This window comes from Pocillopora damicornis, chromosome 9 (assembly GCF_964200805.1).
Source record: "Pocillopora damicornis chromosome 9, jaPocDami1.2, whole genome shotgun sequence".
NCBI lineage: Eukaryota > Metazoa > Cnidaria > Anthozoa > Scleractinia > Pocilloporidae > Pocillopora > Pocillopora damicornis.
The window spans coordinates 7,825,859-7,844,186 of NC_142678.1; the positions used below are offsets into that span (position 1 = coordinate 7,825,859).

General features: G+C 39.5%; 1 protein-coding gene and 2 long non-coding RNA genes across 3 annotated transcripts in view; 1 reads left to right on the top strand and 2 right to left on the bottom strand.

Annotated features, from left to right (window-relative positions):
- Nucleotides 1-10,109, top strand: part of LOC149039925 (collagen alpha-4(VI) chain-like) — a 60,113-nt gene extending 50,004 nt beyond the window's left edge. The window contains exons 4-12 of the mRNA XM_089183322.1: nt 364-945; nt 1,592-2,173; nt 2,449-3,027; nt 3,372-3,956; nt 4,467-5,048; nt 5,459-6,040; nt 6,589-7,170; nt 7,694-8,269; nt 9,389-10,109. Coding sequence (XP_089039448.1) covers nt 364-945; nt 1,592-2,173; nt 2,449-3,027; nt 3,372-3,956; nt 4,467-5,048; nt 5,459-6,040; nt 6,589-7,170; nt 7,694-8,269; nt 9,389-9,396 — 4,658 coding nt within the window. The 3' untranslated portion in view covers nt 9,397-10,109. The remainder of the gene's footprint in view (nt 1-363; nt 946-1,591; nt 2,174-2,448; nt 3,028-3,371; nt 3,957-4,466; nt 5,049-5,458; nt 6,041-6,588; nt 7,171-7,693; nt 8,270-9,388) is intronic.
- Nucleotides 10,110-11,140: 1,031 nt separating this feature from the next.
- On the bottom strand, nt 11,141-13,638 carry LOC149039928 (uncharacterized). Its single transcript, XR_016179825.1, has 2 exons — nt 13,287-13,638; nt 11,141-11,752 (listed from the first exon to the last, which is right to left on the bottom strand). It is a non-coding gene; the product is annotated as an uncharacterized LOC149039928 (long non-coding RNA).
- A 2,799-nt stretch (nt 13,639-16,437) lies between these two features.
- On the bottom strand, nt 16,438-18,324 carry LOC149039929 (uncharacterized). The gene is made up of 2 exons (XR_016179826.1): nt 18,189-18,324; nt 16,438-17,415 (listed from the first exon to the last, which is right to left on the bottom strand). It is a non-coding gene; the product is annotated as an uncharacterized LOC149039929 (long non-coding RNA).
- Between the last annotated feature and the right edge of the window lie 4 nt (nt 18,325-18,328).

Here is an 18,328-nt window from a genome sequence, read left to right on the forward strand (position 1 = left end):
TGGGCTGCAAAAAGAACAATCAATAACTTGCGGAATTAATCCTTAATAAATAACAATTACCGATATTTCAAGTCCTGTTAATCAGCGACGTACAGAATTACGCTAAGCAAAACTCTAGGATAGGAAGAATAAGCCAGAAAGGAGTAAAGGAAGAAATTGACTCGGATTGCAAATAAAAAATGCAAGCCAAATTTGTTAAGATTTGCACACTTGGACGTTGCTCCTTCGACAAATTGTCCTCAGAACCATGCGACGTAAGAATTCGTTTTCCTTTGCCACAAGTTTGAGAATGCCTTAAAATGGAAAAACGAAAAAAACAGTTAAGAAAACACAATAAAATATTTCTGCTGTTGTCTTTCCCAGCACCTGACCGTTGTGGTAAAGTGACTGACATCGCCTTTATAATGGACGCCTCGGACAGTGTTGACAGCCAGAGTTACCGCATTCAAAAGGACTTTGTCAAAGCAATCGCAAAGAGCTTCGGTTTGCAACCAGGGGCGAGCCGAGCAGGAATCATTCTTTCCGGCAAGAAACCAACAGTGAACATTAAGTTTGATGACTACTTGCAAACCGAAGACTTCATAGAGGCGGTAGATAGACTTCCTCACCCTCGCGGACATGCTGGAATAGACAAAGTCCTCGATGTGGCTCTAACTCAGCTATTGGCCAACAGAGGTGGTGCAAGACCTGGATTGGGGAAGATCCTAGTGCTATTAACAGCAAACACTCAAAATCAATCTCTAGATACAAAGTTGCTGGATAGTGTCACCAGAAGGCTCCAACAGTTGGGAGTGGCTTTGGTTGTTATCGGTGTCGGTAAACAGGTGGATGAGACACTGCTTCGTCCTTTGGTTACGAAAGGAGAGAATCTTTTCCTAGAAAGATCGTTTGAAAGTCTGATGCTTAAAGCTCGACAAGTAGCACAAATTACGTGTGACAACGCAGGTATTTTTCATTACCACCGCTGAAACTTTCGAAGAGAGCCTTAAGTAGTCCGGAGTGGTCCATGTACCCATATTTCAATTTCAAAACCATTCTTCAAAGTCAGAACTGAATATCAAATCACTTAATATTAAAAAGAATACAAAGATTTCTTACGAGCACTAAAAGAAAACCACTTATGAGGCAATGTTAAAGAGAACTGTTTATCCAGTTACCTTTTTATCTAGCTAGGAGGATACGCTAACCTTCCCCTCCCCCCCTCACCTTTGTCACTCCGACAGTTTGACTTTACTCGCCTGAGATGTTTATTAGTATTCAATTTTCTGAGGAATTTTAGTTTGCTACAAGTTGCATTGGTAATATAACTCGCCATTTAAAAAGTGTGAACTCACGCGACAGTTTAAAATGCTGTAAGTTCCTTTACAATTTTCAGATGAACAACACATTTTATGCGTTTATTTGAGACTAGTTCGTTCTATTCCTCGCCGCCTTTCACCGCAAATTAAATGATAAATTAAGAAAAATTATGTCTGCAATAGGAAATATTTGTGGAATAGATCTAACAGTGAAAGTGATGGAGGCAAGATTTAATACATGCAATATATTAATATGATTTTTTGATAAATATGATTTATTTCCCTTCGTGTAGGATACTCAAGATGCAGAAACCCAGTTGATGTCGCTTTTCTGGTGGACTCTTCGGGTAGTCTTGGCGAGGAAGGTTTCCGCGAGCAAAAGGACTTTATAAAAGTGATTACGAACACCCTCAATGTATCTCCCTCACACAGCAAGGCGGGTGTCATCACTTACAGTGATAGAGCTTCTGTGGCAATAAAATTTTCAGACTATCAATACCACGCGCAGTTGGTCAATGCCCTTGACGCGCTGCCATATCAAGGTAAAACCACACGGATTGACAGGGCCATTGTGAAGGCCTCTAAAGAACTCATGACAGTGGAAGGAGGTAGAAGAAAGGATATACCTGGAGTTATGGTCATAATGACCGACGGGAGGCAGACTCAGGACTTTGACGTCACGCCTTTAGAGCAAGCAGCTGCGGTCTCAGAGGAAATGGGGGTAACAACTTTGGTGCTCGGAATTGGGGAACTGGCCAACGTGAATGAGCTCAGAAAAATGACTGCACGAGATGGCGACGTTTTCTTGGCTTCCTCTTCTCGAGCTTTGAACAGTTTTGCACAACCAGTTGCCACAAGAATATGTAATGCTGCAGGTACCTTAAATTGTTGCTTTATACGTTCTGTTCATTTTGGGTACCTTCCCAGATTAACAACTATGATTTTGGTCATAAGTGGTTTCAAATGCCATACTGAGTCCATCAGATGAGCCATATTCAAGGTTATTCCCTTAATTTCATATGTCACTCCCATTTCCAGAGATGCTCCGAGAGTATAGAAAGTCACGCGGACTTTCAATTTCCATAAGGTTATCAATTTCTTCCTGAAAAGAAAGCGTTTTGTAAGTTAACAGAAGATATTATCTTTTTAGCACCAAAGACATGTGATGTTCCACTTGATGTTGCCTTTTTGGTTGAGTCGTCTGAGAACATTTCACCAAGAGACTATAAAAGAATTAAAGATTTCATCAAAGAGGCGGCCACCTACCTGTCAAGAAGCGACAACGAACAGCAAGTTGGTGTCATTGTGTTCAATACCGAGGCCAAGATATCCATAAAGTTTGGACAATATTGGTCCGAATACGATTTTGATCGTGCAATTGATGATCTTCCTCTAAACACAGGACCATCGCAACTTGATACAGCTCTTCGCGTTGCCACCAAATTGTTCACTGCTGAAAATGGAGCCAGACCCGGGGTTCAGAAAGTCGGCATCGTATTAACAAATGGAAAGCATCCTGCTGTAGAAGACCTGGAGGACCTGAAGGATGTAGTAAGACCTCTTCATCAAGCAGGGGTCCATGTCATACCCATTGGAGTGACGTCGTCGGTGGATTGGAAAAAATTGCGCTCCTTAACTGTGGACGACAAGGATGTTATTGTGTCACATTCTTGTGATAGTTTATCCAACAAGATTAACTATCTTTTCAGACGCATTTGCCTCGAAGCTGGTAAGGAAAAAACTTTGTTTTAGATAGCTTGTACTGGCTATAAATGATGTGCGATCTTCGGCTTACAACAGTTATCTGGGAGGAACTGGATTTATTCACTCTACTTAAATTACATCAAAACTTCGGTGGTCAAACCCTTTTTTTGAAATCGAATATGATCCAGTTGGTTCAAATCGTATTGGTAACCGTGTTCTTGGCCTAATGTTTTTCAAGAGCACCTTTCACCTCTGGGCTTTTTAGTTAAAGGTGCCAAAGACAACTCGGCTTGTAAATAAACAAATTAAGGCTCTGGCTATTCGTTGTTTTCAGTTTATAATGAATTTGCTTTGATTTTGATCTCGAAGCTTACAAAAAATGCGATGGGGTAGCAGATGTGGTATTTGCGATCCACTCCTCGGGAACACTCAGCCCTTCAGAATACCGCAAAGAAAAAGAATTGGTGAAAAGAGTGGCGACAACTCTGAACATTTCACCCGGTAGGAGCCGAGTAGCTTTAATTCTCTATAGCAACTTCGCCACGGCAGCCCTTAGACTTGACGAAAAGATCACCATGGAGTCTTTTGACAATCTTGTGGATAGCTTACCTCATGAACGTGGAGTGACGCGCATCGACAGAGCTTTAAAGCTTGCTCGATCCATTTTCGACTCCGACAGTGCTGTAGTGCGACGAGGAGTGCCTAAGGTATTGATATTGTTCACCGATAGCAAGCAAACCGTTGCTCAAGATGCATTTAATCTGGTGGAAGCTGCCCGACCCCTACTCTATGAGGACGATGTTAGGATTCTTGCAGTGGGAATGGGAAAAAATGTAGACGTCAGGGAGCTACGAGCTACAACAGTTGATGAGAAGGACGTCTTTCTGTCACCGTCGTTGGAGAATCTTCTCAGTTTAAGCGGATCTTTGTCTGAGGCCATGTGCGAGGCAGCCAGTGAGTATACAGTGAAAATAGCATTGTCCTATAAACGTAAGGTCAAGTGTAGTATAGTTGGCTCTGTATGGTAAGAGCTGCATGACTGTTTATGTTTTCTTTATTAAAAGTTCATTAACCTGACGGAGGCCTTGGAGTTTTTAGCAGTAAAATCTTGACCATGCATCAATGACTGATCAACCGACAGACTGACCAACCCACTGATCGAAAGACCGACCGGTCGACCAAACGACAATTTGTTAATAATCCATTTATTCACTCGTTAATGATAATATTCCAAATATTTAACAAAGAGACCTCCAATCACTCAAAAGTTGTCATGGTGGTCTACAGTGATTAACTAATGCTTAGAAATCTAGCAACTGGCCAACAGCCACTAGGATGAATGTTAATCGTCTAAGAAAGTGAAAAAGGTGAAGAGTAGTGACCAAAGCTGATTGAAAATGAACGTAAAAAAAGATTGAGAATTATTGTCAAATTTCTTTTAAAATCACTCAATTATATTTTCAGAGCCTCCAATTTGCCCTGAAGCCATGGATGTCGCCTTCCTGATGGATGCCTCCGGCAGTGTGGGAGCAGACAACTTTGAGAAGCAGAAAGAGTTCATCAAAGCAGTCGCCGGTACTTTAGGACTTAAAAGTGGCTTAGCCCGCGCTGGGTCTCTGGTCTACAGTGACATGGCAACAGTACAACAGTCATTCAACAGCTGCAACGGGACTCATTCGGTTGTAGAAGCAGTAGATCACATTCCATACTATGGTCGAACCACGCGCATTGATCGCGCCTTGTCACTTGCCAATACAGATCTGTTTAGTGATGCCGGTGGAGTGCGATCGTACGTGGCTAACACTCTTTTACTCTTAACGGACGGCAGGCAAACTCCAGCAGCTGACTCGATTTCCATGGAACGCGCCGTGAAACCCCTTAAAGAAAAGAAAGTGAAAAGGATAGCTTTGGGAATCGGTAGTCAAATTAGTCCCGATGAGCTTCGCAAGGTCGTTGATGGAGACGAAGACGTCGTTACAGTAGACAGTTTTGACGATCTTATCTCTTCAATGCATATGGTATCGGAAAAATTATGCACAAGTGCAGGTGAGAGAGTCACCTTAATACCTCTTCCCTTAGAAAAATAGTGTTGAGACAGATTCCTTTAGTACAGTCTCGCCTTAGGTATTTACATGTGGGTTTGTAGTAAGATTAAACTTCTTTCAAGGTCCTTGAACTGAACAAACTTAGTTTACAATTCGGTTGACAAAACCAGAACTTACTTAGTCAAAACGTGTTTTTGTTTCAAAGAGCAGAAGAAAGGAAAAGATTAAAAGGAGAAAAAGTGAGCCAACCTTGGCGACGGACCCTAATTTATTTCGGTTTTGCGTTTGAACGATTGGCAATGTGGCACCAGTTTTCTCGACAATAAGAGGTTCTATGAATGTTCAAATTTAGGTAATGAAAGAAGCACAAGTGGAATTGTTCTAATATGTAATGAATCAATCTCTTGGCAGCTTTAAAGAAGTGCCCTGTTCCTGTAGATATCGCCTTTCTTCTGGACTCATCAGGAAGTATTGGTGAACCAAACTACCGCAAAATGAAAGACTTTGTCAAGGCTGTTGCGAACACCTTTATCATCGGATCAGGCAAAACACTAGCTGCATTAATTTTGTACGGTGACACCGCAACTACGGCCATCCGATTTAGCGATCACGCGAACAACGCCGACTTCGACGCTGCAGTAGACGTTCTTCCATATTTGGGAGGTGAAACTCGCATAGATAAAGCCCTACAGCTTGCTTCCACAGAGCTTTTAACAGAACGTAGCGGCGCACGGGTTGGTGTTGCCAAAGTTGTGATCCTCGTGACAGACGGGCGGCGGTCTCGAGCGCCCGACGGCGTTGAACTTCATAAGGCTGCGAAGCCAATTTTATCGGCAGGTGTGCGTTTGTTTGCAGTGGGTATTGGAACTGAGGTTGATGAAAAAGAGTTACAACTTATCGTTGACAGGAGAGATGACGTCATACTGGTACCGTCGTATAATGGACTCGCCACGAGAGTGAGACAGTTGTCCATTGCCACGTGTGAAAGCTCAGGTAAAACCAGCATCATTTCTTTAAATAGCTCATATATTTTTTAATCATTTAGTAATATGTAACGACGCGCAATATTTTCTCCTCGGTGGATAGTACTTGCTAATCACTCTATTCACCTTTGAGATTGATACTGACTTGGTTTGACTCAAAGTCCCAAGTGTCATCGGTGACTGATTTTTAAATAAGCCCACCTTCGTCAAACTTTTGAAAGTACGAGCACGATCGAGTTTATAAACTTTTCAAGTTGCAAAAATCTTATGATGATCAGGAAAAACAGTTGTTAAGTAGCGTTAATCAGCAAAGTATTTGGAGGTTCACTCCACAGATTATAGCAAAACTTGCATGTTTTTCATTCAACTCGCAAGCGTCAACGAAAAATCAGCAATTAGGTGAATGGCGTAACGTTTTTCAGGTGAAGAAGAATACAAATTCCTTCCTGAAGGGGAAAATTTGGGAAAAAGTCTTTTTCACTCTTGGAGTGCCAGCTTAGCTGTTTTTAACAAATGGAAGATACTTGAAGGTAACTGTGCAATAAATCTCTTCCTCAGAAATAGAAGCTTGTGATAATATCATGGACGTAGGTTTTGTCCTCGACTCCTCTGGCAGCCTATCTGCATCCGAATTCCAACAAGTCAAAGACTTCGTCGATCTCATAGCTAACTCCTTCCTCAAAAACAAAGTCGGTAGCCGTGTGGGACTTATGCAATACAGCATCTTGCCGAAGATGAATGTTCGGTTTTCCGACGAACTCACGAGAGAGCAGTTCCGAAGTGTCCTGGACAAAGTTCGTTACGAGGGAGGCTACACTCGGCTCGATCGAGCTCTCAAGCTAGCAGCTCAGGAGTTGTTTGTGAATGAAGAAGGTTCTCGTAAGGACATTCCTCGAGTCATGGTTATAATAACAGACGGCATCAACACGGAGGAGCCTGATTCTGTAGCGTTAGACACCGCCGTCGCGCCTCTAAAACGCGCCGGGGTCACACTGTTTGTTGTCTGCATTGGTAGTGAGAAGGGCCGTGATGAGATGTACCTACTCACAGAACAAAACAAAAACTTGTACTTTGTTCGAACTTACAATGAACTTTCTCTTCAGCTTCGGAAAGTATCCAAGGACATTTGCGAGAGTGGAGGTGAGATGCTTGCATGGATTCGGAGAAGGGGGAGGGCGTTTCTCTGTTATTTCCTATACCCGAGAAAATGTCTGCTTTTAGATTGCTTTCTTCCAATTATACTAAGAATCAATGGTGATCTATTTTCACATGCTATGGCAACGATCTGCACTAATTCGTCTTCTTACATGTTAGATGTCGTGTTCTTAATCAAACATTGCATGTTTACCAGATAACGAACTTTTGACACGAAATTAATTTCGCAAGTCGCTTCTACTTTTTTGAAGTGAAAATAAATCGGGAAGATGTTTTTCTTGGCACGATAAGCAATTTGACGAATGTTTGAACGATCAATCGATAATCTTTGTATTAGTGACAAAATACAATACGGTTTCACTTTCAAAATTAATGACTTTAAGTGGCTATAAACTCGCTTTGATTTAGAGTACCTCTTCTTTTAAATTCTCCAAACTGCCATGCTTCGAAAGGGCATCTCATGTTAAACATCAACAGCAGACTGATCCTTTTTTTTTCTTCCAAACAGCCCTTCCTGGATGCGACCGAGTGATGGATGTCAGTTTTTTGGTAGACTCTTCAGAGAGTGTTGGCTTACAAAATCTTCAGAAACTTCTCGACTTCGTGCGCAGAATTGCCAAAACCATGCGTATCTCCCCGAGAGGTAGCCATGGAAGTCTCGTCGTTTTTAGTGACAACGCCAAAGTTCAAATCAAACTTGACGACTACGATAATATACAGGAATTCAGCAATGCTTTACGAGATGTCCCCTATATGGGCCAAAAGACCCGGATCGACAAGGCTTTGCGGGTTGCACTGAGCGGAGTTTTCAACAGTAGAGCCGGTATGAGAGCCGGAGTACAAAGAGTTGCGGTCTTGTTGACCGAGGGTCATCAAACGAGAACGTTCGATGCGATACCGCTGAGATACGCGGTAGAACCACTGAGGCGCAGGCGAGTCAATGTGTTTGCGGTTGGCATCGGTAGTGATGTACGTTATAACGAACTCCGATCTGTCACAAGTAGTGATCAAAATGTAATGTTGGTGGAAACGTTTGACGACCTCGCAAGAATTGGTGAAGAGCTGAGCCACAAGATGTGTCGAGGTAGGAGAATGATTTTCGCTTCACTATAAAGTATCAGTTCTCTTGCCTCTGTCCTCAAAAGGGCACGCAGGATCGTGCCTCGCGGAAGTAAGGAGGGAAGGGAACTGACACTTCATATGAAACGTTATTGCAACGTCACTTGTTGATTTTGAAAGATTGCAGCACTTGTTGTTATGAAAGATAGTATTTCTCAAGTGATCGTTCCCTTGTCCTCTACACTAATCCAATTCATGACGACATGGTAAAGCTAAATTGAATTTTAACACTACTGGTTCCGTCATGATTGAGAGAAATGAACGGTCAATAATTTTATATCTGTTGTGTTCTTGGGAGAGATTCTTACCGTAGAGGTAACGGTTTCCTCGCAAAGGTATGGATAAGTAGATTTTATGATGAGCCACAACACCTGTTATTCTTATGAAGCGACAGCACATATCTAGTGAAGTGATACGAGTCAAAATATGATTCAATGATGAATCAAGGGCCACCGCACTCGTAAAGAGTCGAACAATTTCCTAAGTTTACCCTTTAATTTAATCCTTGTCATTTTATGAGTTACTCCACCCTGAAAACTTGAGACAACCTGATGCTGCTCTAAAGCGCACGTTGGTTGATTGCACGTTGTATAACCAAGGCAGCTAGATCACAGATGAATATCAAAATGAACTAGCGAAAATTCAGGGAAACCAAGCAGACCGATTGGAAAGCAGAACAAGTGACCAAGCTGCGATTTTTGTTTTGGCATTTGATTCGTTAATAGCTGATGCATTTTTCTAGACCTATTACAAATGTATGATAAAGCGGAACTAAAGTAATCTTGAGCCACTTTCATCTTGCAACTCAAATCGCTCCTAACTCCCACAAATGACCAAACAGAATTTCTCCACACCATATCGATACATAATCAAGCAGATAAGTGAGAAGAATAAAGAAAAATATCAACAAGGGCGTTATTAGTTGATCCAATACCAAATTCTCAGAACTAATATGATACAAGTTGTATAACAATCGGTAAGGAGAGTTACTAATGAGATCTTGGTAGTAAAAGGGGTTAAAACGAAGTGTGGGCTCTTTATGAGCACTTGGCATTATTTTTATTCTCTTTCTCTTCTTTTTCAGGTGGATGAGGATCGATTATGGGAAGACAATACAGACAAATAAATTAATACAAAAATTTAAGCTAATATGTAGTGTGCAGTGCTTCAAATATTTCTATTTCATACGAGAGGTTAGCAATGCATTTGCGCGGCTAAGAAACAAAGAAAGGAAAGATTACTCAAGAATTCATGTTGTTACAACACTACAATTATCCAAAACAACTGGATCCATCGGTTTGACACGCAAACTATTCTGCGTGTTTCAAACAGCAGCGCCTGTATATTTCAATTTAAAGTAAACTCCTGCCTTGAGTTTTATTTATTTTTGAAAAGTCGTCACTTTTTATAAATGGATCTCCCGTAATATTCAGTGACGGAAATGTGTAACTGTCTTTAGTTTTCACCGATTCCATGATTCGTTGTGATCAACATGAAAGAATGACGACCATTTTGTAAAGTTTTCTGAGTAAAAAGTTATACTCATTGTGGTAAAGAAAATTAACACAATGACCTGCTGAAAGTATTGCAGTTATGAGAGGAGCCCTTTTAAAGGAATGAATCACTGAGTAGTCGAATATATACGTTAATAGATAGTTAATTGTGAACGCTGTAGCAAGATCGTGATTGAAACGAATTTTAAAAACAACGTAAGTTAAATGGCCTCAAAGGCCGATAAGTTAAATTTTTGTTATCTAAAGTAAGCATAACATTGTATTGAATAAATTAATAATTCTAAATGCAAAGTAGTCGTAGATGCGATTATTTTGTTGTGAGGACTCGCTTCGGGTCTTATCTATACTGCCCCTTTAAAAAAAATCCATCTTCACTTATGCTTTGCATGAAAAAAGAAGTCTCTCTTCTTTGTAACTTCTCCTTATGCGTGGCTCCTGCTCCAAAGGAAATCGTCTTAGCGTCTCAAGAATTACGTGAAAACGTAAAATATAATCTAACTGGAGGCGAAGTAGTCCACGTTTCCCTTCCCTGCCCCTCCCCTCTCCTCCCTGCCCCTCCCCTCTCCTCCCTGCCCCTCCCCTCTCCTCCCTTCCCCTCCCCTCTCCTCCCTTCCCCTTCCCCCCTCCCACACCCCTCGCGTTTTACTCTCCACCGCGTGAAAAAGAGGTCGGCATTAGATTCCATCCATCAAAACCACCTCGGTCGAGAGGGACTGAGATGCAATATTTAATGACTTGCAAAACATAACCGAAGATTCGCAAGTGATGTAGCCGAACATCCGAAGCTGTAAATCCCATGATTCTTGAGGAACAAACAGAAACAGCATAGCGAGAATTTTAAGTCGCGAACCATTGCTTGATGGTAGACATGCAGATAATTTAGGATACGTAAATTCTGTTGATGAGGCGCGTAAACTTATAGCGGAATTTGAAACAGGATTGACGACGAAGTTTTCTTTCTTTAAAGCTGTCAAAGGTTTCGGGAACACCAGTGTATATATATATATATACACCGGTGGCATTACAAAGCTTTGCTATCGCTATTGTGCATTCTCACTAGTTTATCTAGTTCAAGTCCTCTGGGCATGGCTTGGATGATACCACAATTGTGGAATCATTCGGGTTAACTTAATGCTTACACCTCCTTCCTCGGACAGAAGTCACAAAATACTGGGGGAAGATGCATGAGATATTTAAGGAGCAAAAATTCGTTTTTTACTGGTGTGCCTTTCCTAATTTTGGGAAGGAAAGTGTTCAATTGCCAACACGGCATAGATAAAACAGCTGGAGAGAAAAAGAAACGAAAAGATGCAGAAGAAGTACTGTATATAATAATTTCTTTTTATCCTCAACCTTTGTGTTACTGTCAACTATGGCTTGCTAATTCGAAAGGTCAAATACATGAATGGGTCATATGACATCGATCTCAGAATACTTTTAGGACAAACGTGATAACACTTCAATCTTGGCTAAATTGAAGATGGTTTAGAAGTTAACAATTATAAGAACTTTTCACTAACATATGCTGCTGACAAAGGAGAAAATATATGCAATTCTGCATTTTTTGCTTTCTATGAAGCAATCATATGTTGGCTCCTTATCACGCTATGACACTTCCGTTTTGTCACATTCCAAAAAATAACTTGAGAATTACACTGTCACTCATCTTACACTGTTATATTTACCTATTACAGAAGGCCGAAAACAAAGATTTTGTTTTCAAGAAAATAAGATTTCTTTTCCAAGACACAAGGAAGTTTGACTGCAAAGCACAGATAAAAATGCAATAAATTTTTTTTTTCAGAGAACAAGGTAGTTATACTCATGTATAAACAGAACAAATCTGGTTTAATAAATCAGATATGCGGCATGACTCCTTTTCTTCCATCCCCACTCAAAACAAGCAAACACACCTATATAGGTCCCAGCCTGGTCTGCAAATGAAAAGGAGGAAGGTGATCACTACTAAATTAAGCATTAGGGTTCTTATTTATAACATATTGATTATTGTATACTGGTATCAAGAAATTAAGGTTGCAAGTAGCAGCCAGCTGAGTTATAGTTTGAGTTTTATCAAGTCCATTACTTTGTTAAATTTAGAGAAGGAAATTGAGGAGCTGTAATATACTTATCATCAATTAGGGACCACAAAGAAAAAGTTATTTATAGAGACTTTTAAAGGAAAGGGGTAAGACTTGTGACAAGCTGGCAGACATATAGATAAACTTTACTGCTAAATGGGTTACAATACAAAGTGCTCAGTATTTGGATCAGCTATGGCTCAACTTAAACTTTGCTTTAGCTTCAAGTTTAATCCTTTGTGGTTTCCTTTCTCAGTGTTTATTTTTCAAGTTATATACACAGAAGAACACAAAAATGACAAGGAATGCTTTTGAATATTAAGAGGCTGGAATAAGCAAGAAACCAAAACTGAATTTTAAACAGTACAAAGTTAATTTGATCTTCCAATGTTATTTAATTTTAACCATTAATAGAATTTGCTATTTAGATTTATCCCCTCCATTTTTCTGGATATTGTGAGCAAAAACAAACAATTATCACAAAATGCATGGTATACAATGGTTTGATTCCAATGTGGCAAAGGCCTTTCACTGTCTATCCATAAAAAGGGAAATAGTTTGTAAAATGTAAAACATTCTGCATCTTGAGTGTATACTTATTCATCCATGCGAAATTAAAGGTTACTTGAAATAAATGTGAAAGATAGGATAGGATAGGATTTTGATAGGATTTTCAGATCCCTGATAACAATTACTGATGTGCTGATTTGTTGTACTTAAAGGTTATGATTTTAGCGGAAATAGTGGAAGAATTTCTGGACCTGGAATTTTGTTGCAAATGTCTGTTTAAGTCAGTTTAAGTCAGTTATAAACTCTCCTGTTTCAAGATTACATGATTGCCACACCAGAACCTTTTGTATTCTATATTGTGCACCATGTTATGATTATGGTTTCAATAATAAAAGGTGCTGACTCAAGAACTTTGCAAAATATCTCTACATACAAAGAAATAGATTGTGGTTACATACTCCAAATAGCAGGTCACATCAGTCTTCTGTAAGGAAGTAGCAGAAATTGCTATGGTGGTTTTGGTGGATGGAAAGAAACATCCACCAAAACCACTTTATTCTATGTGTTAAGAGTTATGATAATCATTATGAACGTTTGGTCGGTCAGCAATTGTGCACCATAAAACATAATTAGCCAGAGCACTAACTGCTAATTAGTGGTATAAATCTTTTGTCTCCCTGAACATCTAACAGTGGCTATAGATAAAATTAAAAAAATATATTGTTGATGGTTTTGGTCAAAGTTTTGGTGGATGTTCCCTGATGACATCCACCAAAACTACGTAACATCTGGGCACCTTTTAAATACGTGAAATATCTGCATAAAATTGCGTAAAATGTTTTAAAATATTACAATCGAACAATAAATTAATACTTACCATTTCTTGAGTAAAAAGTTTTGACGCAATTTCCCAAACAAATAATACACTTAGGTCATCGGGATAAGTCGGCATGTTGTCGTAGCTTCGTAATTTTAATTTAGTATAACAAGTCATGAGTTGTCCATCATTCCATCTCAGTCCCTCTCGACTAAGGTGGTTTTGGTGGATGGAATCTAATGCTGACCGTGAAAAGAAGCTTGGATGATATCCAAGGTCATCCATTGCGTTACATTTCAAGGACGTCTGCGAAGGAGTTCAGCACGACCAGAAAGCAACTTGATGCCACTGTTGAAAACACGTGGCGAGGATGCCATATGTTTTGTAATGGATTCCGATTAAGAGAGAACCATGCTTCATTCGATAATGAAGTACCTTCCCGAATACGTATCAGAAATAAAGCCAAATGATTCTGGGTGATGTAGTGTCTCGCCTGTTTGCGTATTTCCTTCCTTTGACAGTTAAGTATATCACCATTCTGTTTTTTTGGTTTTTTTTTTTTTTATCGAAAAAGCGTAACTGATTCAATAAACACCCACACCAATGTCACAAAAAGAAACATCAGGAATCTTTCACCGATTCCTCTCAGACATTTGAACAAAAGGTCAGACGAGCTTCATTTGACACCAGAACCATTCGTCAGCTTTGCAAAAATGGACCAATTATTACTGTTTTGCGATCATCTAGGCTTCCTTAAGCATAAAAAAATACTATACTGGTGAGGAGAAGAAGTAAATGGCTGATACTCTTTACCTTTAATGTTATGTCAAATATCGTCTTCCGATATTCACTGCTTGTTACCGAATGTTCAGACCTGTTCAATGACCATTTCAAGATCAACCTGTGAAAGATCCGTGATTTAATAAATCTTGAGTGGTTTTGATTGTTATATTAATGCCATTAAGATCTTATTGAAAGGCATACAAAAGATTTTGATTTTTTTCGCTTCCGATTTGAGCCAAGGCCCGACCAATGCGGCAGGAAATTTTGCAAGGATTTAACCCCGATCTAGCTGACAATTCGATCACCAAATCGGATAAAAAACTGTGTGAAAGATCACCACGCCTAAAAATCTCTGCAATTTTTACATGCATCAGTCATAAACTGCAGAAAACAGTATTTTTGTCTCTGGGAAGGCGCGATTCTCACTCCTCGCAATTTCCGCTCTTCCCTATCCGTGTTAGATCATAAAAGAGTCAGCGGTACCAGCCTTTCACGCCTCGCGAGATATTGACACATAAACCAGTTAATACTTCAGTAGAATAATCCATGGTTTATCTGACTCCTAAGTATAATACAACACAATACTGGATGTTATAAGGTATTGACCTCTATCACGTAATACCTGAGGGTTACCAAGTATGTGGATTTCTTTCCTCAGTGTTGTTTGTCCTTCGCCTTGTTAGAAAAAGTAATGATGAACTAACTTGGCATTTCCCCAAACAAAAGAGCGTTATTCCTGCAGGATCTTCTGTTGGGATAATCCTGTCTCTTCCCTGATTATTTACATGTCAAATTGTGGGTGTGTTATGGAGAGCGCCCATGTTTTTTAGAGTGCGTTGCGTTACATAATTATTAAAAATAGAACGAAGAAGTTTCTAGAACATTTAGTCATGATGACTAAGCGAGAACTTTAAGGAGAACCTTCTAGAACCGTGACTCAGCATATTTTTGTTATGATGTAATCATAGTGTAATGTTTCTAAAAATAACAATATTACAGATCTCTAGAACATTCTAGAACTTTTCCGAAAGATATATAAGGAGTCACGCTAGCTTAAAGAAACAGGCCTTTTAGTGAGCTATAACTGCTGTTGCGAAGAGCCCAGAGGAGCGAGAGCCGGACAGAGTTGTTTACTGGAATTGAAAGCCGTGTGGAAGGCTACGTGAGAGAAAGAATTACGGACGTCGACAGTTTGTTAAAGATTTTCAAGAGAACTGTGAGTTGTGCGGTAGTGCACTGAGATTTAAGTGATATTATTTGTAAAGGGCTCTAAGTTATAGGGATACTGATTGTATTAGCATTTATGTCGCTCCGTAGATAAGTGAAAAAGATAGTTATTGTATTGGTTGTCGATATCGCTTCGTAGTTATTACGTTGGTCAATAAAGTAGTTGAGTTGTACGAGTTGTATCTTTCTGGCGGTTTGGAAAATACCGTAACAGGTGGGTAAACGTTTGATACGGATTCAAGATTCATCTATCAACAAAATTAATTTCGCTAAAATAACGATTACTGCTAATTTCAATCGTGGCGCGTGGGTTACAACCGCAATTTTATTGTCTCAAAACCAGACAAAAAACTTTCACTTCGCAGATTTCCTCTCCACTCAATTCTTGTCCTTTATCATTGTTGTTCTTTGTTAGAACAATTAAGTTTCTAAAAACTGAATCAAACTACTCTTAGTCTGAGTTGATCAATATTTCTTACAACTAATATTTCCTCCGTGTGGCTTAACGAAGAACCCCATCGTACAAGTGTGAATGATGCCTCGCTAGCACGCGCCTAGACACACAGAAAACTTCTGTTCTTCTCAATTTTCTAACCGTAAAACAAAGCCACCCTTTTTTCTCCAGCTACCCCAACGTTTCTAAACAGATGTTCAACTGTCACCTTTCGCTAACTTAACCTACGGTCCAAAATTTTGGAAAACTTGCTTGGTAATTCTTTTAACTATATGATAAAGAATTGATTAAACGAAAAGTTCGGGATGTTTATTTCTAATGTGGTTTGTAGACGATTCAGAGCTCCGTGAAACTTCAGCTTCGCTGAAAAGTGGACTTTTACTCCTTTTTTCAGAGGAAATGGAAACAAAGCGTCCTGTAATTCAGATCATCGTGTCATTTCATTCGTGAACGAGTGAAACATGGTTTAGTTTTTGCACCCATCCACTGATTGGCATCCATTCCTATACAGCATAATTTTGAGATAAAAATAGGTCAAAAAGAAAATAAAAAGTATTTAACCATTTGGAAACGTTTCAGCAGTTTCAAAAGTTGTGTTGAAGAGGTGTGGCCACCCGGCTGTTACGCTAACCACTGTCTGAACCGCGGTTTCGGGCGCAACAATTCATGCTGTCTAGCACCTTCTATTCTTTAAGAGAATTGCTGCCAGGAAATTGCGAAAATATGAAGCAATGATAGGAAAAAATCTTTTTCTCTATTAAAATCCTTTTTTATTTTGGCATCAGGTACGCGTTTCATAGCCATATATTACGAATATTTGGCTGTCTGAGAAATCATTGAGGGAAAAGGAGGTATTGAATCGAAAACACTTCAAGTCGGCACTGTATAAACAAATATTAAGAGTTTCTATCCAATTACCGCTTCCTATTTATTTCAAATAACCAGTTGTTGTGAGAACTATGGGAAGTAATCTTGAAGTATTTTGTTCAGATGACACCAAGGCCAGCAAGAAGTTTGATCGATTTTTTTAAGTTGTTATTTAGAAAACTGTTGGCATAACGACAGCACTAATCGATTAAGAAACTCCAAAGCAAAAAGAAGAAAACATGAAAGTTTTTAAAGTGTCTAAAAGCGAAACTGAGCCACACCTTGCCCAATGGTTCATTTCTAATAACGATATTTCCGGTGTTCCATACTGTGATGCTGAAATCAAATAGTAAACGTTATGTTATCTTTTTTAAGGTTATAACCCCAGTCAGTCAAAGAATAATGAGATATTCGCTTCGATTTCTTGAGCGTAGTTTAGCCCGAAATTTGTCAAATTTGACAGATAATAATTTCAGGTGAATTCGGCGGTCATTCCTGTACAATTTTGGGATTCCAGAAGTTGTTGCTTTAGTCCTAACGAAAATCTCACCCTGTACATGAACAAAGTACGTTATATTTGAAAACGGTCGTGGAAGCTTCTAGATAATAGACCACATAGATGGCCGGCTTTAATTCCTTCGTTAAATCGGTAATATTCATACTTCGTAACATTTTTCCATATCCGCCCCTCCTCAGAGTCCTTTCACCTTCCGCAGCTCCGCCAGAGCTCCCTTGGCTCCTCGGCTTTCGTGAGGAAGGCCTTGAACGCAGCGAAACTTGAAAAATTTGCCATCAGAGCTCTAGTCTTTGAAGTACGTAAACCGAAGTTATTTTAAGTTGTGGTCTGGCATCCAACGCCTACAAAATACAGGAATTTCTTTTTTTTATTCATTAATGACTCATTGGAATTCGGAATTCTTTTGTTTCTGCCATTGTGGTTTTTAAACGGTTCCCTAATAGTTCTTCTAGTATCGGCTATTGTTTACCTCCGATTCTTTATGTTCGTGGCAAAGAGATCTAGTTTAGATTCATTCACCATTAAACTTCCTCCCCCTCATCAAAATTATCAGCGGTAATTTTCACTCAACCAGCAAGTCGCGTGGGCAACAACCGTTGCCTTCTTGGAATTAAAAAGAACACACACAGACACACTTCCTCCTCCTTACCTGAACATCTTATACTGCTTTTGATTCTCTCTAAAAACCACAGCCTTGATTTTTTCGTTAAAAAAAGCCAAATTCGCTCTAAATCAAAGCAATCTTTCAACCTTTTTGAAACCTTCCACACGGCAACTGATAGACCTTCTATTAACCTTGTCTGACATTATCTTTTATAGATAATCGCTTATTATGTTATACAGTAAAGAAGACAAAGGAACTGCTCGTTAAGTTTTTTTCGTTAGGAACAATCGGTCTTACAACTGTTGAATAAAAAGCACGTTTTTGCAATTGTATACATTAGCAATCTTACGGCGGCCTGTTAAAAACCTGACCGAAATATTCAGTCGGGATTTGTTTTGTAATTCGTCTCAACCTTAACAATCCTTGCCTATCTTCTTTAATTTCTGGCCTTTTCGCCCCACGCTGATGTTTTTCTTTCCATTCCGACAAATATTTTGAGATAACTCTCACCTCCAAGATTCAGGTCTGATAATTTGCGTGTTGCAGGTAAACAGCTAAATTTCTCATTACTCAAAAGTTCACTTCTGATGTTCCTTCGGGCAATTTCGTCATTTTGTGAATTGCATTTGGCAGTGAAATCATCCTTATCA